General features: G+C 39.1%; 1 protein-coding gene across 1 annotated transcript in view; it reads left to right on the forward strand.

Moving 5' to 3' along the window:
- The first annotated feature begins 323 nt into the window (after nucleotides 1-323).
- LOC132815750 (inactive phospholipase C-like protein 2) overlaps nucleotides 324-22,393 on the forward strand; it is a 278,675-nt gene continuing 256,605 nt past the window's right edge. The window contains exon 1 of the mRNA XM_060824874.1: nucleotides 324-1,130. Within this exon, the coding sequence (XP_060680857.1) occupies nucleotides 882-1,130 (249 nt within the window). The 5' untranslated portion in view covers nucleotides 324-881. The remainder of the gene's footprint in view (nucleotides 1,131-22,393) is intronic.

Genomic DNA, 22,393 nt, shown 5'->3' on the forward strand with positions numbered 1-22,393 from the left:
AAATTGCACAACTGGACTTTGTTTCTGGAGGGAGGTACATTTTGAAATTCTCAGTTCCCCTGTCAGTGTGCAATGAAACTTTGACTCCTCAAAGGGAGTTACTGCTGTTGCACTGCGATTCTCTTCCGACATTGGGTCAACGGGCCAATCACCGGCGAGCGACCGCTTGGAACGTCCGCGATTGTGGCACAGTGGCCAATCAGCGTCATCGTCCGGGCGCGGGGCCCGCTGGGTGGGCGGGGATAAGGCGGTGGAGCGCGCACAGCGGGCACGGGCCTGGGGGAGGGAGGAGTCTCGGTCGATTGTTCCCATCAGGTGTTCCCTTGCTGACAGGAGTCACCGCCTGGCAGGATGATTGACAGGTGTTAGCCCCGCCCCCACCTCCCCCCACCCCGACTCAGCTCGCAGGGAAGCGGCGGCCCCTGGATTGTCAATCACGCGGAGGGGAGCGCGAGCCTGTCACCGGGGAGACGGGCAGCGGAGCTGTCAACGCTGCCCCGGACTCTGTCGCGCTGCTGCTTTCAATGTTCCATGTCTGCAACTCAGACATATCCCTGTCATGGATTGGTGGAGATAAGATCAGAGGCGCTGAAATGTAAATGCTGCGGCTTTTTTGGTACATGTTGTTTTCTGGTGTTGGCGAGCTGAGAAGGTTTCGGTTGGTGGCAGCAGTTCCGTACACAGGAGGGACTGTCACTTACTATTGTAGCGGGAGGTTTGCAACACATTTTGGATCTTGTTTTTTTTACCAAAATCAATATTATGCCATGCACAATCCAGGCAATCGGGATTTAAAGAGTTGAAAGTATACCTTTTTAAGAGGGTTTTTATTTTTTTGTGTAAGTTGTTTTAATTTTTTATATAATAAGAAAGAGAAAGCCATGGCGGAAGGAAAGGCGGAACGTGGTGTCCCGTCTCTGGTGCCTTCATGTTCTGCTTCGCCCTCCTTGGCCAAAAAGGAGGGAATTGAAGCAGTCTCAAACGGGGACTGTGTGGGAGAGGAGCCGGTTGTTGCAGCGGGGGGAGTCCTGCCATCCAGCCCCGGAGCTGAGACGTTCACACCTTCACCAGCAACAGCCTCATCCCAAGATGGAAAAGCTGGCATCCCTCGGAGGAGCAGCATCATCAAGGTAAACTGGAAAATCATGGCACAAAATGCAGATAATTTCTCAATATTCTGGTACCAGCCCTCGGATTTTATGCAGGGTTTTTTTTGTAAATTCTGTGAACTAGACCAAATAGAAGACTGCTGTTTAACTATTGTTAAAGGATCAGTGGAGGGACGTGTATATTGTTCGGCAGTCATGCCCCGTATATTTAAATAAGCCCTGCTGAAATTCAATTGTAGGATTTTGAAGAAAACGTTCAAGCAAAACCGATAAAAAGTAATATAATTGCTAAAATATATTACAAACCAATCGAAAACGGTATGAAAAATTGCCATTATAAAGAAAGTTTTGTTTTCACATACTTGTCACGAGCATTCATACATTAAGCTTTATACATCTGATATTATATTTCAAATGGTAAACAGCACACTATTGTTTCATCCCTAATCCCAATTCTTTACATTGCCTGCTTGTCAAATGTGATTACTCGAAATGAGGGAGCGATCATTTCTCTTTTCAGTGACGATAAAAGGTTGGTATATATTCTGCAGATATGTGCATTAAATTTCGCTGGAATTTTCCAGAGATTTGACATTTTACATTTGATTTCACTATATTTGCGTTTATGTGCCTGATATTGTTATGATAATTGAGTCTGAGCAGTATTTTTTATTATTTCTTGTATGAGTGAAATTAATAGGTGACAATTGTTTCAAGTGTGATCATCAAATTGAGAATAACTACATTGTATAGTCTTGTAGTATTTTGAATCATTTACACAGCTCAGTTATTGTAACTATTTTGAGATTGTGTTTGGATGTTTTTGGCAAGGCTGCTGTAGCCTGATTAGTAAAAAAAAACATTTTAGAGTAAATAAAGGTTTTATAATAACTAGTTCTAAAGAATAGTTTACAACCCTGTGGCATTAATATTTACCTTTTACAGCAGAAATGGATGGCAGTGCCATTAAGATAAGGATCTGTATAATACAATTTCCATATGTCCTGGTACTGCTCTTTTGACTCTCTTCACCCTTTGCTACCAAACAACTTGGATCAAACACGATCTGATTTTGAGATCTCTTGTATTGTTCTGCAAATAATTATTTAAAGATAAAGAAGGGTAGCAGAGACTGAATTGTCTTTGAATTCATTTTTAAGCTATTATTCAGTTTGAGAACACCCCCCCCATACTTTCTTTTCATTATTATTTGCAAAACACAAAACATCACATGACCATAATGCTTTCTATACTATACAATTTTGATACTCTGATGTTGCAGAAGTCAGAAAAATGCAGAAAAATCTCAGCATGTAATGGAGAGAAATCACCTAGTTCTATAGAGTCTTCAAAATAGCTGCAGACATCAAAGGAGCTTTATTTAAAAAAAGCCAGTGTACATGCCTTATGTAAGTGCAACATGACTGTGTTGGCAATGGAATAAATGGATGGTGTTCCCTGATCCTTCAGAGTGACTGTACTTCTCACGCTTGTCTGATGTTAAATGGATTGATTTGGTTCTGTTAAATTAAAATGGTGCTAATTCCAAGGACTATAGAGAAAATGTTGGTGCGGAGTAGTTGTGTCACAGAAGTTGATGCAAGGCAAGAGAAAGAACAGTTTGCAGTGAGAAAATTGTTAGATGGTATAATGTAATTTTTATTATGTGACACAGCCAGTGGGGTTCCTAATAGCATTTTTAAGAGGAAAAAGTGATACTTGCAACAACATCATTAATATGGAACACGAATTTACTTTGTTTCATTATTTTTTATTTACAAACCTGAGCAAACAACTTATGGATATGTAATGTTTGGTGCATTCGTAGTTCATTAAGCTACTACTCATGCAGACTTGAAACAATGAGTAATGACCACAGTAACATTCATTGAATGGATGAAGTTGGGATTTGTTAAAATATAAGAATCTGTAATAGTACAAATTTACATGTGAATTGTAACGTGCCTAAATCCAGGAAAAGGTCAGTGCTGCAAAAAATAAATATTTGGTTTGGCTGAAGAGGTCGGATAATGTTCCTAACATTCAGGTTCAAGATCGTAACTGTGAGAGCTTAATAAACAAAATCTGAGATTACGTTGAATTTTCTGTACCTTTGGACTTATAGTATTAGGCTACTTGTGCACTGGTCAAGAAGAATCAATTGATCAAATTGGTACATTCACAAATTATTCATTTTTGGCTTTTGCTAAAGAAAACTGTTTAACACTTTAAGACAATCTTTGTAACATTGCTGCCTTTAATTCAGTATAATTAGTGTCAGAGTTTGAGCAAAATTTTTTGAATAATCATACAATATTAATTACTATCTAAAATGGTTATTTTTGGACTTGGCTGAAGGTCACCTTCAACACTAAACTCTGAGGTCATTGGGCCATTATTTGCTAACTTGAAATGTGGTGAAAGAGATGTGTGATCATGATTGTTTGGTGTGAATAACTTTGGTGTTTATAATTCATGCATTTGACATGAGGGCTTTTGTTTTAACCTAAGGTCTTGGGCTGTTGAATGTATTGCTGACTGAAATTATCATTTTTTCATAATGGATACAGTGTTGGACATCACAACTTGAAAATGAGTGGCAGAGGCTAACAATCATTGGTGAGAAACACAAAGCAATGTAAGATCAAGATTAATTCTCCAGACAAGTGAAATGTGACCACGATGCATTGATGTTATTGTGTATTACTCATAAATCAAAGTAACAAAAAATAAAAGTTGTGCTGGATGGCTTCATTTGGCTTGATTGAGTTCCGAGCACAAGTTGTGAGGTTCTGTGCAGTTACCATATTAAATTCAGAGTTGCATGACTTGCACCCAATAAACAGGAAGTGATCCTATTTTGTCTTCTATAACAGTTGCTGTCAAGCATGAATTAAGCTTAGATCTTGGTAGGACAGTGAATGGGAAATATGATAGAAGAATTCTATGTGCTTTTCAGATATGAAGGTGGGCTGTTGTTTGAGAGATCATGGTACATGATCTGCTTTGCTGAATTGGACAAACCTTAACTTGTATGAAGGCTGTGAGATAACATTGTTCTGTTATTATACAGTCATATAGGTCTATAGCATACAGAAGGCTCTTTGACCTATTGAGTCTGAGCCAGTTAAAAAAACTATTGTAATCCCATTTTCCAGCATTTGGTCTCTAGTCTCGAATCCCTTAAGTTTTTAAGTTTTTAAATTAAACCTTAAATATCTCTGCATCCTCTCCAGTGTATTAACACCCCTCTTATACTGTGGGTTTCAGAGTTGCACACAATACTTTTACTGTGGAAAAAACAACTTTTTATATAGTTCTAACATAATCTCCTTGCTCTTAAACCCTTAGCTAATGAAGGCAAGTTATAGGTTTCATTGTTTTTTGAGCTCTCTTCAAATGATTTTTGGTTAACTTATCTGATTTGGTTAGTTTCTCTCTGAAACTTTAAGTATGATGTGGAGATTTCGTCTCAATTTTCCTTTATTTTGAATATTCTTCTCACCCCATGAGCATATATTTGTTCAAAAGGATTGAATCCATGGACCCATTAGGAGCACACCAACTTCAGACAGTAAGAAAGGAATTCCTTTATCCCAATCATCAAGATGTTCTTGACAATAAGCTTGAATGATAGTTTTCAAAGTTCGATGACATATTTTCAATGTACCTTGAGATTACGTGTGTTAAGCAGAAGATGTAAATTATTTTATTCTCAAACGAGTCATTTTGTTTCAATACTTGTGACGTAAAATTATAACTCTGGTCTGATGATTTTTTGGGGTTTCATATCTTATAAAACTTGAACTAGATTCAGAATTGTACAGTATAGAAGAGTCCTTTGGCCCATTGAGTTTGCACTCTCACAAACACTATTCAAGTTCAACCTTGCTGACAATCCAGCAGTCCCTTTCCTCCTTCAGTCATTCTCTCCCTTACTGGTCCTCATGTGTTCTCACTCTAACTCTAAACTTGTTCCACTTTCCAGCACTTGGCTCATAACCTTGAATCTCATTCTTGCTATACTGCCATTCTGAAACATTTAGTTCAACATTTACATTTATTAAGTGGAACGTTCTCCTATGTTGAGCTGCTCTGCCACCCTAAGCCCCTAATTTATTGTTACACCTCAGAAAAGGATGGAGTACATACAAAACTTTGTGCATATTAGTGGCTATATTTTATTTTAATAACTGTCAAAGTTAATATTATTCAAGTACATATTAGCAATTGTACATTTTACAGAGCAAAAGCCTTTCTGCTGAATTGTTGTAATGTTTTTATTTGTTTAATACTGTTATTAGACCAATAGTAAAATAAGACTTAGGCATTTTAAAGTAATTTTCAGTAACTAGGAACAAATACAGCTCACGAAAATGTATCCCTGATTTATTAATTTTAGAGGGGCTGGATGTATAGCAATACCCAACTTTCTTCATCCGAACCGCATGTAGTTCTGCAACTAATTGTATCATAATGCGCAAATTCAGTTATTCAGTGCCAGATTTTTGTGCGCTATCTGGTACTATCTTCCATCTTGGTAAGCAGGAAGCATATGTATACTTTCATCAGGGATGGCTGTCTTTACATTGAAAGAAAATGGTTTGTATCTTATGGCTATCAATTATAGAACTTCATCCTTCTGTGACTTACCTCTTACTAACTTAATTACTGGTTACACGAAGCTACCAGACAGCCAGTGAACACTCCCAGAGTCTGGCCAACAATCAGTCCCTACCCCAGTCCCAAGGCCAACAATTGCCGAAAGTCAATGATCACTAGCAAGATAAATTGACAAGGTGGCAGGTGTATGTATTTATAATGCATAGCAGGAGGTGATTTACCCTTTCAGCGATGTATCCATTCCATGGACAAGAAAAGAAAAGCCCCAGACATTTTGTTTTCCTTTTTGCGAATATAATCTAAGATACATAGGTCTGCTGAGGAATTCACTCTTGAAACTACCCCCCAAAAAGTCTGTGGAAAATTACTGAACCTGTGCTTCAGAGGAATGGCGTGATAGTGAGAGACTATGAGGACCAGTGAAAGGGAGATAGACAGACAGACAGACAGAAAGAGGAAGAGACTGCTGGGTTCAGTTGAGGTGGAGAGAGAGAGAGAGAGATTGGCGGAGTCAGCAGAGGAGTGGGAGTGATCTGTCGGGGAGAGTGAGACTGTAGGGGCAAGTAGGGTGAAAGAAACTGCCAGGGAGAGTGCAGGAGCGAGTGACTGCGGGGTTGAGAATTGTTGCATCTGAGTGAGTTGGGTGATGATACTGGGAAGGAATTTTAGGAAGTGGGGTAGCTTATGTCGTTACTCTGCTCCTGATGAATATGTGTTTTATGCTCTTGCCTCTTTTAGAAGCTAGTGTTATGTAATGCTGGCACTTTGTGACTTAAATGTTCAAATTAGTTCTTAGTCACTTTTTTCTAACTTGTTCAATAGTTTCATAGCTTCTTGAATTAACAGTATTCTTGATGTTAACCTATTTTTTAAAATAATGGATCACTTAGCTCTATCAAAAAAATTGACATGTTTGAGGAATCCTTTTGTGTATCCTCTTTGTTTTAACACTGTTAAAAAAAGAAGTGTTGCAGCCACCTGGTTAAAAGGTTCTAGCTTTGTGCATTTGTGACAAAAACACTTAATCTGGGGCCTCAACACTAATTCTGTTTCTTTGCAAGTTCAAATATCGCTTATGTCACCTCACTGTCTATAGTAACACTCAGGAGACCATCTCACTCTGCCATGTATACGTTTGCATAAACTGAGCCAAATATCTTACCCATTGTTGGAAGTCACACAACATTAGATTATAGTCCAACAGGTTTATTTGAAATCACAAACTTTCGGAGTCCTGCCCCTTTGTCAGATGGAGGGCCTGTGTAAAAAAAAAACTGGATTATGGTTTAATCTGATCTATCAAGCTGTGGAAATACATTAAAGTTATTTCAGACAACCAATGTACCTCTGTTTGTTTTTATATTAGTGTGTAGACTTCAATGTCCAGTGTAAAAAGTATGACATGAAGGGATATATAGTTAGTGAGTTAGCAACCTTTATGTCATGCTTCTGTATGAAAGAGTTCCAATATATGTCTCATTAATGCACAGATGATCATGTGAGAAGGTGCATTAGCTTGGAAACAAATGACAGAAATGTGAACTGTATGTGAATTAATTTGTTATCTGATGGTTAGTTTAGTGCTGTAGAATTTACATCTGGGTCTACTCCTTCTTGCACAGTTGGAAATTTTTGTAAGCCAGTATCCTGACATTGTCAACACTCAATTTATACAGAAGTGTTAAGGAGGAAGAAACTTGAAATTTGCAGAATAATTCCAAAGAATACTCTAATGTGAATCACTTGTAATTAATGTTGACACAGGTGCAGATCTGATATTCATTCTCAATAGTTACCTCGTTGCGATTGTTAGTATTTTCCTTTTGGGAATGGAGTATGTGAGGTTTATTTACAGTAAGCGGGGGGAGGGAGGGTAGGGTGCATCAAGACAAGAAGGTAGGGGATTGAGAGGTCAGGTTATGGTGGGGGATATGGTTCTTATCAAGGGGCAGCTTGAGGGAAAAATCAGGTGTTGTGGATTGTCAGGGGTGTAATTGGGAACTGAGTAAGTGGGAAATTGGGTGGGGGTAGTTGAGTGTTAGTTTTATAATTATCCAGGAGTTACAGCAGGTTTAATTCCTCTAACATTTTCTGGCTAATTATTCAAATGAGTAAGTTGAAATACTCCGAAGCCTCTGACTCAGAATTCGTGACTTCTTTGAAGATGCCAGTTAGTTCATTGGGAATTTCAGCTTCTCAGGCAATTCCTGTGGAATCAGCTGTGTCGGGACTTTCACATTATTCTTATGTACTACTCTAATCATGCATAATCAACAATTCATATATCTTCCTATCAAAAGAGCCAGGCCCTTCTTTGTTCATTTTAAGTTTAAAAAGGCAATAACAACAATATTTGTCCTAAATTTTCTAAAAAAACGGAAACTCTGATTTTTTAAAAAAGCAACCTAAACACAGAAGGTAATAAAGGTAATATATTGCAACATCTAAGAAGGGAATTAGTGTGAATGTAAAAGGAGCTCCTGGAAACGAAGAAAAAAAGCCCTAAGTAATACAAACTAACCCTTCAAAGAATCTCAGGAAGAGCCTCCAGGAAAACAACTAACTATTTTAACCTTGTATTTTCTTGATGCCACCTTGGCCTGGGCTAGTTTTTATTTTATTTATCTTCTTGGGAAAATAAAAGCTTGGATTTATATATTGCTTTTCAAAACCTCAGTCAGGACATCCCAAAGCATTTCACAACCAACTAATTTGCCTTCATTTTGTTTTTTGCAGAGCATGTCAATTACTAGATGAGTGACAAATAACTAGGTAATCAGTTTTAGGACACATTGAGAGCTAATTATTTGCCAAACGGAGTCCATTTATTCTTCTTGGAATGCTTAGGTGAAAGTAAAATATTCAGTTTAGAAAAGCAAGCTCTTAAGTTAATGTGTAATTTGAAACACAGCATTCTAAGGAGGTGAATTAGAAATGTTCACCTAGATCATGTTCTGGGGTAGATCTTAAATCCATAGCCTTCTAATCTTAGACTCCATTACTATCTCTGACCCAAATTGACACATAGTTGGAAAGGTTCTAAATAATCTGTTGGATCACAGAATAGCTTCACTCATTCCAAATAAAATAACTAAAGGCAGTTTAAAACAATCAGGATCGATATTAATGATGATCACTGTGGTGACCAGAAAGGTCATGTTACAGCCATGAAAATGACTTTCTTGCTTGCCAAAAGAACATCATTTTTGCAATAATTGTTTCAAGTAATCAATTAGTTACTGTGCAAAATCATGGTGATAGATCATTTTTTGCTGACGAATCTTTGGGGATTCATAAGAAATTATGGTGCATTGCACAGGTCTTAAGTTTAGTATAATGGTATTTGCATTCGAGTGAGCCTTCATTGATTGCCCTCAATATCTACAAATGTCAGCTCTGTAAAACATTATTGGCTGTGACCAAATGTATAATCATTGATTAGCCTCTAGACTGTAGAATTTCAGAAGACATTGTCTGAAAATTAAGCATATTTGATTGTCTCCATAGCACTGGCAACATCCAACTTGGAAGGCAGGAGGGCTGGAAAGTTGCTGACAGAAGACAGTGAGAGGGGAGTCCAGTGTTTTGCTGACATTGTAACCTATTACCAGAGGTGGGAATGTCAGCAGTGTAGTCACCTACTGAATGGCTAATTATACAAATTAAGAAGCAACTCTTAGCTCCAGATGGTTTTCTCAGTGAGTTCCAGGGAAGGGGAGAGGTGCTGTCTATAGCTGCTCCATGCTGCATGTGTCTGAAAAATGCCCCTCATTGGCATTCTGCTGGAGGGTCAATTGAGCTGGCCTCCTTGTTGCAATTTTTTAATCTATATAAAGTGCCACTGTCCGTCAGGGTGCTGATCAGGTGGACATCCTCTCCTTTGTCCTGCAACAGCAGCAGTGACCATCAGCAACAGTGGTGTTACTGGATTACTAGGCTTTGGATTGGGCAAGCAGACCTCAACTGCACACTTTTAACTTGCTGCCCGTTTCAGGAAAACCTACTTCATTCTTTTTGGACTGAAGATAAGTTCAATATCAACTTAATTGCAGTTTCTGATGTAAAAGCATGCTTTTAGAGTTTACGGTAACAATATGCAGAAGTTACCATAAAAAGGAAACTCTGTAGTCTTCCTATTGCACAAGTTAAGAAAGTTTCTCAAGGATTAGTTAGTTTGAAATGTTATTTGCATTTGACTATGTCATCCGTCAGGACCATGCTGGTATGACTTTTTTAAAAATAGTTTATGAAAATGAATTAGTTGGAGACTTTTTTAAAATTTTACCCAAAGTAAAGTAATTACAAAATGACACCATTCACTTATGAGCATAGAAGTTCACCATCAGACCCATCTGTAATCGTGGTTCAATTCCATTCAGACTGCACTGGGACCTTGCTGGGCGAGCATTTTATTTGAGGTTAGCTGTCCAATAGAGCTTACCAGAGATGCCAGTCTAATCTGAGGGCTAGTAGTTCAGCAGTCTTGGCAGTGGTACCACAGAGGTAGTTGCTGCTTATGTGACAGGAAGTAGGGAGTATCTCTGAGATGCTCTCAGCTAAGCTGGTTTGTGAGGAAGGGGCTGAGGCCGGGTGTGGGAGGCCCCAGTGATTATAGGGTGCACTGTTCAGTGGTGTTTTAGCAGCCAGCGTGGCCATTGTTTCCAGGGGTCTCATGGTATATCATTGAGCAGCCATTAAAGGAAGTGTGTGTCACACACACACACACACACACACACACACACACACACAAAGGGGAATCTGCTTGAAAGCTCTCAGAGATCATTTGCCAGTCTCCCCTTATGATAACGGTCCCTTCAGACACTGGTAAAATGGCAGTGAGGGCAGGTGACCTCCATTGAGCATTTAACAGCTGTAACTGGCCACTCAACAGCCAGCTGAGTTGCTAAGGTGGCAGAAAATATCCATCTCTTTTCCTGATGCTTTCCCCTAGCATTTTTACCTCCAGTCTCCCATACCTTTGTATAATGATGGTAAAATTCACCCCATGGTCCTTTTTGATTGTAAGACTGGGCACATTCATATGCATTTGTGTAATGGAGCTGTTTTGTCTTTGAAAAGAGAAACATTGAACAAGAATTGATACAAACACTAAAGCTTCAAAACCATCAACAAATTCCTGTTAATTAAGTGAATTTTAAATCAGACCTTACCCTTGCCCAATTGTCTGGTAAAATTATCAACAGGACTATTAACATTTCATTCCTTATGGCATTTAACTTCAGCTCTTGGCAAGTTAAGAGGTTTGTCAGGCTGATCTTGTCTAACTCACTATTTTGCATTCCTTTCAAGTATGGGACTTCACCAGAAGTCAGTCTCATCTTGCAAATCTTATCCTCTTAGAGCTGTTATTCGTAATGAATGAATTTGTTTTGTCTGTACATGGGATATGGGTGTCACTAGCTAGGCCAGCATTCTACCTCTCATTGTGCAGATGATAGTTAAGGATCAGTCCCATTGTTTTGGGTCTGGAGTTTTGTTGGCCAAATTAAAGAAGGTCAACAGTTTTTCTTCTGTAAAGGACATTAATGAACCAGATCAGTGTATGAATTTATTATTTAACCAATGGTCAAAGAAATCTTGAGGACTTTGAAGAGGGTCCATGCTGGGGCTGTTGACAAACAAAATCCCTGTGACAAGGTGCAGGTTGCATGCAATGTTACCGAAGAGATCTGCATAGTACTTCTCATGTAGTTTGTTGACACCTCCAATCACAGTGCCACCTGTAACATACTGTCTTTCACTGTCTTCATAGCTCTTCAGTACTCTGCAAGCCACCTTTATTTTAAAAAAAAATGAAGAATGAGATTTGCAGACCCAAGCACATTCACTAGTGGCATGGTAGGGTGAGAAAGATGTAAAATAGAAATATATATACTTTAGCTGATTCTGCTTCATCTATTGCCTTTATGCCAACACATTTGTATAACATTAGTCTACAGAATTTGCAGAACTTCCTTCTCATAACAGGCAAAATCATAGAGGTTGAGGGTCTGCTATCTGTCACAGACTTTTCATTCCCTGGTTGTTGACTTAAATGTCTTTGAGCAAAAAGGAAATTTGAAAGAATTACCTTTTGATTAATATTAAAATAGTGATGGAAAAGGATAGACCAGATCTAAAAGTTGAAGTTCTAAATTGGAGAAAGGCCAATTTTGACGGTATTAAGCAAGAATTTTCGAAAGCTGATTGGATACAGATGTTCGCAGGTAAAGGGACAACTGGAAAATGAGAAGCCTTCAGAAATGACATAACGAGAATCCACAGAAAGTATATTCCTGTCGGGGTGAAAGGGAAGGCCGGTAGGTATAGGGAATGCTGGATGACTAAAGAAATTGAGGGTTTGGTTAAGAAAAAGAAGGAAGCATATGTCAGGTATAGACTGGATAGATCGAGTGAATCCTTAGAGTATAAAGGAAGTAGGAGTATACTTAAGAGGGAAATCAGGCGGGCAAAACAGGGACATGAGATAGCTTTGGCAAATAGAATTAAGGAGAATCCAGAGGTTTTTACCAATATATTAAGGACAAAAGGTAACTAGGGACAGAATAGGGCCCTTCAAAGATCAGCAAAGCGGCCTTTGTGTGGAGCCACAGAAAATGGGAGAGATAATAAACAAGTATTTTGCATCAGTATTTACTGTGGAAAAGGGTATAGAAGACATAGACTGTAGGAAAATAGATGGTAACATCTTGCAAAATGTCCAGATTACAGAGGAGAAGGTGCTGGATGTCTTGAAACGGTTAAAAGTGGATAAATCCCCAGGACCTGATCAGGTGTACCCAAGAACTCTGTGGGAAGCTAGAGAAGTGATTGCTGAGCCTCTAGCTGAGATATTTGTGTCATCAATAGTCACAGGTGAGGTGCCAGAAGACTGGAGGTTGGCAAACGTGGTGCCACTGTTTAAGAAGAGTTGTAAAGACAAGCCAGGGAACTACAGACCGGTGAGCCTGACCTCAGTGGTGGGCAAGTTGTTGGAGGGAATCCTGAGGGACAGGATGTACATGTATTTGGAAAGGCAATGACTGATTCGGGATAGGCAACATGGCTTTGTGCGTGGGAAATCATATCTCATAAATTGAGTTTTTTTGAAGAAGTAACAAAGAAGACTGATGAGGGCAGAGCAGTAAATGTGATCTATATGGACTTCAGTAAGGCATTCGACAAGGTTCCCTACGGGAGACTGATTAGCAAGGTTAGATCTCATGGAATACAGGAAAAACTAGCCTTTGGAAACAGAACTGGCTCAAAGGTAAAAGACAGAGGGTGGTGGTGGAGGGTTGTTTTTCAGACTGGAGGCCTGTGACCATTGGAGTGCCACAAGGATCGGTGCTGGGTCCTCTAATTTTTGTCATTTGCATAAATGATTTGGATGCCAGCATAAGAGGTACAGTTAGTAAGTTTGCAGATGACATCAAAATTGGAGGTGTAGTGGACAGCGAAGAGGGATACCTCAGATTACAACAGGATTTTGACCAGATGGGCCAATGGGCTGAGAAGTAGCAGATGGAGTTTAATTCAGATAAATGTGAGGGGCCGCATTTTGGGAAAGCAAATCTTAGCAGGACTTATACACTTAATGGAAAGGTCCTAGGGAGTGTTGCTGAATAAAGAGACCTTGAAGTGCAGGTTCATAGCTCCTTGACAGTGGAGTCACAGGTCAATAGGATAATGAGGAAGGTGTTTGGTATATGCTTTCTTTTATTGGTCAGAGTATTGAGTACAGGAGTTGGGAGGTCATGTTGTGGCTGTACAGGACATTGGTTAGGCCACTGTTGGAATATTGTGTGCAATTCTGGTCTCCTTCCTATCGGAAAGATGTTGTGAAACTTGAAAGGGTTCAGAAAAGATTTACAAGGATGTTACCAGGGTTGGAGGATTTGAGCTACAGGGAGAGGCTGAACGGGTTGGGGTTGTTTTCCCTGGAGCGTTGGAGGCTGAGGGGTGACCTTATAGAGGTTTACAAAATTATGAGGGACATGGATAGGATAAATAGACAAAGTCTTTTCCCTGGGGTTGGAGAGTCCAGAACTAGAGGGCATAGGTTTAGGGTGAGAGGGGAAAGATATAAAAGAGACCTAAGGGGCAACATTTTCACACAGAGGGTCGTATGTGTATGGAATGAGCTGCCAGAGGATGTGATGGAGGCTGGTACAATTGCAACATTTAAGAGGCATTTGTATCTGTATATGAATAGGAAGAGTTTGGAGGGATATGGGCCGGGTGCTGGCAGGTGGGATTAGATTGGGTTGGGATATCTGGTTGGCATGGACAGGTTGGAGCGAAGGGTCTGTTTCCATGCTGTACATTTCTATGACTCTAAATATAGCAAAAATTAAGCAGTCACTTATATTGGTACATATTTCTCATAATAACTGGCAACTACATAAACCCACAACTCCAAGTTCAGGCTAGGGATGCACAACATGCTGTGTGGTCTCCTGGATATTGCTTTTAAAGAATTCAAAAACTTTTATTGTATGTTTGAAATTCATTGTAAGTGACATATCATCACCTTGAAGTGTATTTTTGAAGGGAATTAGACTTTTTTTTTCCCTGATCTGGAAAGACATTAAACATCTTTCCCATTGCTTTGCAGCCTATTGACAAATATCAAAAATATTAAGAATGGTATTTTAAACTTGAGAGCAAACATCTAGCAAGCAACAATTTGATTTCATGTAGTCAACATGGTTTCGTCAAGGGCAGGTCGTGTCTCACAAACCTCATTGAGTTTTTTGAGAAGGTGACCAAGCATGTAAATGAGGGTAGGGCAATTGACATGGTATACTTAGGCTTCAGTAAAGCCTTTGATAAGGTTCCACATGGTAGGCTGATGGAGAAAATGCAGAGGCATGGAATTGAGGGGGTTTAGCAGTTTGGATTAGAAACTGGCTTTCTGGAAGAGGGCAGCGAGTGGTGGTTGATGGAAAATATTCAGTTACTAATGGTGTTCCACAAAGGTCTGTTTTGGGATTTTTATAAATGACTTAGATGCAGGCATAGGTGGATGGATTCGTAAGTTTGCAGACGAAACTAAAGTCGGTGGAGTAGTGAACCATTTAGAAGAATGTTACAGATTGCAGGGGGATTTGGATAAACTGCAGAAGTGGGCTGAGAGGTGGCAAATGGAGTTCAGGCAGATAAATATGAGATGATGCACTTTGGGAAGAATAACAGGAAGGCAGAGTACTGGGTCAATGGAAAGATTGTTGGTAGTGTGGACGTGCAGAGGGATCTTGGAGTCCATGTGCATAGATCCCTGAAAGTTGCCACCCAGGTGGATAATGCTGTTAAGAAGGCATACAGTGTGTTAGGTTTCATTGGTAGAGGGATTGAATTCTGGAACCGCAATATCATGCTGCAACTATACAAAATGCTGTTGCGGCCACACTTGGAATATTGTGTACAGTTCTGGTTGCCCCATTACAAAAAGGGATGTGGGAGCATTGGAAAAGGTGCAGAGGAGATTTACCAGGATGTTGCCTGGCCTGGAGGGAAGATCTCATGAGGAAAGGCTGAGACACTTGGGTCTGTTCTCATTGGAAAGAAGAAGGCTAAGAGGGGATTTGATAGAGACATACAAGATGATCAGAGGATTAGATAAGGTAGACAGTGAGAGTCTTTTTCCTAGGATGATGATGTCAGCTTGTTCGAGAGGGTATAACTACAAATTGAGGGGTGATAGATTTAAGACAGATGTCAGAGGCAAGTTCTTTACACAGAGAGTGGTAAGGACGTGGAATGCCCTACCTGCTAATGTGGTCAACTCAGCCACATTAGGGAGAATTAAATAATCCTTAGATAAGCTCATGGATGATTTTGGGATAGTGTAGGGGTACGAGCTGGTCGGCGCAATATCGAGGGTCAAAGGGCCTGTTCTGCATTGTATTGTTCTATGTTCTATCTCTACATCTCGTGGAGGCATTATAATTAGAGTTATCCATTACTCTTCTATTATGACATTGTGAGAATCAAGATTGTCTAGATTTTTGGTAAATGGATTGGTGCAACATTTAACTTTTTCCACATGAGTTCAAGGCCTACCTTAAGAGGACATACGTAGGTTGACACCACTGTCTTAATATGTATTGGCTGTGACGTCTTTAGTGAAGATATGAAACTGAGTCCCAGCCTGGAAATGTAGATGGATGTAAAATTCCAATATTGCTATTTTAAGAAATGCATGGAGTTATCCCGGTCTTGTCAACATTCCTGTTTCAAGCAGCAGCAGCCAAAATTTACTAACTAGTTGTAACCTTTGTTTGCTGGTCTGTGAGTCTTTGCTGTAAGTATTTTAACTGCATCTTTCTAAGACTGGCTTTTTCTTTTCAACCATTGTAACGTTGCTCTGTTGTATCCTGCCTCAGTCCAAACTTGTATCAAATTCTGTTTGTACATCACTCCATTGTTTGCTCACCAAACTTTGTGCTGGCTGTGCCTTCATCTGCCAATGCTCTAAATTCTGAAATTCGTTTTCTAAATCTCTCTAGCCCTTTATCTCTCTTTTCTCATTTAAGGACCCCTTTGACCAACCTTTTGGCTGTCTGACTTGAAGTCTCCATGTGATTTGGTACCAGATGATTTTTAGCAACCTTGTGAAATGCCGTGGGATGTTTTACTATGTTAAAATGTGCTAAATAAATGTAATTGTTCTTACTGTACTTGTTTATACTGGAACTCAATTAAACAGTTATACTTTGTTGTGTACAATGCATTGAGTTATTGTTGAAATACTTGCTTGGTTACTGTTAAAATCATCAGTTCCCGAGGGTTTCTTCAATTTCCTGTTTAGAACTTGCTTTGCAGATGAGTTCCGTAGCAAGAGCTGATAGCTATCAGTATCTACATACTGGACCGGAAGCTAGTGGACTGGCCTTACACTTGAAGCTATGAACTTTAAGACTGTAGTCAGTTATGATCCCAAGTACATTTGTTTTTCTAAAATATGTGGAGTAAATGTAAATTTAATTTTGTTGCAGCAAATTTAATTACTATTGATTAATTTGTACTCTTGAAATAAATAATACGGTACAAAAGTTTAAGTTTTTTCTTGAAATAAAAATTGGATCCAATTGGATCAGCCAATAATTTGAAGTTGTCTGTCAAAAACCTGTTTGCAACTCTGGATAAATTCTGGCTGTTTTGAAGAGGATGTGGTTATTCTCTGTAGCAACTTCTCTTTGGCTTGAATGTTACCTGTTTAGATTTTTTTTGTGTAGCATGATACCAAAGCCAAAGGAAGTACATTAGCATTAGCAAACAAGCTCATAGTACTATGCATGGCTTTCAGTACCTGTATGGTTGCAGCAAACTAATTATGACAGTGAATAAGTACTCTGTTTTTGATTTGCATTCTATAGGGTGTCTGTCTGTATACTGTGCTTTCTTTATTTGGGTTGTGAATCTTCATCTTAATTGCAACCCAATATGATCATTCAGTGTGGATATATGTCTGAACTGGCAGACGTTGTTCTGGGAAAGTGCATTTTAGTAACTGATGACAAAATAAATTAGATTCCAAAAAAGCATATCCTGTAGTTCAAATTAGATATTGTTGCTATTCCTTTCTGATTAAACCAATGCAGTGTTAACTTTGCAACTTTTGAGTATGACAAATAGTTCAGTTGATATACTGACAAAAAAAAGTTTAATTTTACAAAAACTAACCTGACAGTTTCTCCGATGTGTCTTTTGATGGACTAAATTCAAAGCAACTTTCATGCTGTATAACTTTAAAAGGATGGATCCCTATGCCCACAGAAAGGTGTCCAATAACCTTGAATAGCCCATTTCCCACAGTCAAGTATTGTCATACCCATTTGGGAAAGTACAGTAATAACCGAGCCCCACTAATCCTGGGTGTCATAAAAGTTAAAGATTTAATTACATTACTCAAAGTCCCCAATTTACCTGTCCAATGGACTAAGGTTAGCAGAAACCGCAGACCAGTTCTGTACACTCAACATGAACTACTGTTCATTACAGATAATCAGTTCTAATCATGGACAAATTATCAACATATAACTCTGCTAGCTGACACTTCAATCCTCTCCCTAAACTCTTACACACAAATTTAAAAAAGTACAGATGCATATAGATGCTATCTATGGATGGAGAAGAAATTACTGGTGAAGCACAGTTTGATAATATAAGTCCACAGGATTTAATATGGTGTACTTTTTGCTTCTTCCAAGTCCTTTTGATTTCCAAATCCCTTATTTCCAAATTCTTTCATTCTTTACTGAAGACACGGGATGGTTGGCACATTAATGGTTCAATTATTCAGTCACTGTTAGAGTGAACAGCTTACAGAAAATGGCAGAGGAAAATATCTATCTTTCAGTTTTTGATTTCTTCATTGCAGAGAAACAAAGACAGAGAGGGAGATAGAATCTTGTCTCCTCTGCAGGCTGGAGATTTCTGCTGCTGTTACTACTTACACCCAAACTATACTCCCACGAAGCATCCAATCCAAGAGTTGTTGTGATGCTGATGATTCCTGGTCTCCATAGCGGATCGTGATTGCACAAACCAATCAGCAAGCTGTCTCTCACTGTTAGAAAGTGAGGACTGTAGATGCTGGAGATCGGAGTTGAGTGTCGTGCTTGCAAAGCACAGCAGGTCAGGCAGCATCCAAGGAGCAGGACAATGATGATTCCTGATGAAGGGCTTTTTGCCTGAAATGTTGATTCTCCTCCTCCTCTGATGCTACCTGACCTGCTGTGCTTTTCTAGCACCACACTCTTGTCTCTGACTGCTCACATATTGTGTACAGTATGCTTCAGCAAGCCAAGTTTAGCAAGTGATCTACAGATTTAATTCATCTGGTGGCTTTGTTGGAAGAATAAATGTTGACCAGTTCATGGGAAGAAATACCCTGCTCTTTTTGAATGGGATAAATTATGTTCCTATGAACATGAAGACAAGGGCTCCGTTTAATGTCTTGTGCAAAAGATGGTGTCTGCGGTAATATTCCTTTTGTACTGAACTCTTTTAAGAATTCTTGGGTCTTGGACATCAAGAATATTTGTGTTTGCTCCATAACTGCTTTGATTCCACCCATTTCCATTAGGGCACAAAAATGCATGAAAAACATCTTTGGATTGTGTATACGTTGCTGATGAAGCTCCATGTCGATTCATTTGCTGCTTATGCTTTCCATACCACTGTTACTTATAGACTCAACTATTCAAACCCACTGAGGCTTGCCTCCAATGTTCTCCCCTCTGTAAACTTGAGTTCATTCTGAAAACTGTTGGCCATATCTTACCTCTTAGCAAGTCACATTCCTCTCTGATCTATTTACTCATTAACTTTTATATTGGTTCCTGTCTTGACTTTTAAAATTCTTACCAGTTTTCACAAATCTTTCCTTGGCTTTACCTCTCATTTTGGTAATGTTCTCCGGCCACACGATGTATCGAGATATCTGCACTCTTTTAACTCTGGCCTCTTGTCTAATCCCAGTTATAATTGCTCCACCATTATCATCCTGCTCCTCGGATGCTGCCTGACCTGTGCTTTTTCCAGTACCACATTTTGCGATCCTGCCTCTCCTGCATCCGCAGTCCTCACTCTCTCCTTGTATACATGTTGCGCCAATAATGAATCCTATCGGAATATACCGTGTTTAGATTAAATTTGTTTAGTGAATGCAGTTTTTTTCTGCATTTGGTGAATTTTTATAGTGTTGGGGCTGAAGCTCCTGGGCCTTGTTCCAGTATACTATGTGTTAGCAGCGAGTTGCTGATTAAAAATGCACAATAGATGTGAGGGATTGAAGGACTTCCTGTGCTGTAAGCTTCCATGGTTCAGATTCTTGTGATGGGCTGTGAAGTCATGGCCTCCAGCCTTAGAGAGTGAGCTAAGGATACAAATCTTTGTTGCATCATTAGTCCATATTGGTGTAAAATATTGAAGTGCACTTGGAACAGCTTTGGATTCCAATGTGAACATGGAGAGCATGTGTATCATGGAAAAGAATTCCTAATTTGGCACTGTGCCATAAAATAAGTGTTGCAGATCATCTGCCTGCGATAAAAAACAGTTGACTCTTGATATCTGGTGAAATTAATGTAAATAAAAATCAGGTGATTTCTGTAATGGGCAGTCAGTCAGAAATTGAGCACTTTCCTTGACACAGCACAACATCACTCTTGGATCTTGGTGTAAAATTTCAATGCAGACTGACTGCCCATTACAGAACTCACCTGATTTTTATTTGCATATATATTCATGTGATTAAAACAGGAAAAAGTAATATCTTTTTTGAGTCAGGATTTTGGAGTTGAACAGTATAGCAGCTATCAAGAAAAATCTATTGTAGGTTTTGTCAGATTAATCAGGTATGGCTTATGTTTGTTTTCCACAACTGTAAAAGCAATAGATTTTGAAGGTTAGGGTAACAAGCCATATATTGATTGCCATACCGAGTTACCTCAAAAGAATTTGATTGTTGATTTGAATTAACAGCTGTAAAATCTTGGTCTATTGCCAGACTAATGTTGATTCTTGTAACAATTGCCATTGCTAATCGTTAATTTGAGAGTAGATGATTAATGGCTGTTATGGTTCTCACTACTTGACATTTTCTAGATAATTTTAAATGAGACAATATTTATGATCGGTATATCAACTGTTATAAATGCTATTGCCTTATTGACCAAAACCTAATGAATATTTATATATTAAATAACTTGTCTTTTATCAAATACATTGCAGAGTACAAATATTGTCTTTGTACTGTCTTACTGTCTTGGTGTACAATACTGGCAAATGAATAAAATATTTTTTATGTATGGAAAAGTAAGTGTTATCTTGCTTTGTTTGTCACAAGTGAAAGAAAGGCTTGTCTTTGTACAGATCGTTTCAATATCATAGGGAATCTCAAAGCATGATAGTCCATTGCATGTGTTTATATAATCACTGTGAAGTAGGAAAGAGACAGCCAATTTACATGGATGAGTTCCAACAAGTAACAATGTGATAATGACCAGATAATGTTTTTTTGTATGATGTTGATTGGGAAATAAATACTAGCTAGAATTCTGAGATGACTTCCATGATCATCATCAAATCAATACCATGGGATCTTTTATGTCAGATCTGAGAACGCAGACTGGAGTTTGGTTTAACTATTCATCTGAAAAATCATATCTCTGACTAAGCAACATTCCTTTCGAATTACACAAGAGTGTCAAGATGTTTGATCCCCTGTCAATGATATTTTAACTAGCAACTGAGTTGGCTCTCAAACATGCTCACTTTAGGCGTTGTCCCACTCGGAAACTACTTGTATAAAAGAAGAGGGTTTCAACTTAAAGGATAGATTTAACAGGTGAGTGCACTGCTCACCTCATCAACATAAAAGTTGGTCCTGAACTGACTGACCTTGCTCCAAGTTGTTCCATAGAAGGCACAATGGGCAGCTTTAATGGCACCTGAGTTGGAGGAAAACCCACCCTTCAGAGCTTCTGACCAATCAACACCAAGTTATAGACCAACAGGTTGACTTAAAATCACAAGCTTTCGGTGCGCTGCTCCTTTGTCAGGCTCCTTCACCTGATGAAGCAGGAGTGCTTGGAAAGCTTGTGATTTTAAATAAATCTGTTGGGCTATAACCCAGTGTCGTGTGACTTCTGACTTTGTCCACCCCAGTGCAATACTGACACCTCTGCATCTTAGCAATCTGATTGGGTGATGTCAGTAGTAATCCTGGCAGTTCTAGAACTCGGATTGGATACTGCTGGGACTGCAAAGAGGCCCACAAAGCAAATAATGTGAATCCTGGAGGGCGTTTTAAGGGGAGGGTACAAGGAGCCTAGAGAAGATGGGAGAGGTGGATGGAGGTGTGCTTTGGAGGCCAAGTGTTGAGGAACAAAAAGAGGGATAATATCTTGGAAAGAGGTTCCTCAGGACCTTTCCATTTATTCAACAAAGTGGCAAATAAAAAGCCCTTTCTGCTTCTATGTTGGACATTTTTATGGCTTTATGGCTTTCTCCTGCCTACCATTAGAGAACATTTTAGAGCAATGGTGGTGGATTTCCCCACTTTCAACATTCTGGAGGTTACCATTAACCAGAAACTGAACACGGTTAGCTATATAAATAGTGACCATGCAGGAAGATTAGAAGTTAGGAATCCTGCAGCAAATAACTTAACACCTGAATTTTCAAAGCCTCTACACCAGCTACAAAGAACAAGTCAGGAAGGTGATGGGTGAGTGCAGCCAAAACAACACTAGGGAATTTGGCACCATCCAGGATGAAGTTTAATTGACACCACATCCACAAACGTTCATTCCCTCCATTACTGATGCACAGTGGCAACTGTTGTATTATGTACAAAGTGAACTATGGAAAATCACCATGACTCCTTAGACAGGACCTTTTTAAACACACTGCTAATGCTTAAGTCTTATCATCGTTTTCCTTCTATGATAAAGACAGTAAATACATTGGAACATTCATCTGCAAGTTCCCCTCCAAACTACCAATCATCCTGACTTAGAAATTTATCACTCTTTCTTCAAAGTTGCTGGGTCAAAATCCTGACAGTGCCTCCCTAATAGCATTGTGGAGCTACCTATAGCACATGGATTGCAATGGTTCAAGAAGGCAGCTCACCATGAAATTGTCAA

The sequence above is a fragment of the Hemiscyllium ocellatum genome, chromosome 5 (genome assembly GCF_020745735.1).
Source record: "Hemiscyllium ocellatum isolate sHemOce1 chromosome 5, sHemOce1.pat.X.cur, whole genome shotgun sequence".
NCBI classification, from domain to species: domain Eukaryota; kingdom Metazoa; phylum Chordata; class Chondrichthyes; order Orectolobiformes; family Hemiscylliidae; genus Hemiscyllium; species Hemiscyllium ocellatum.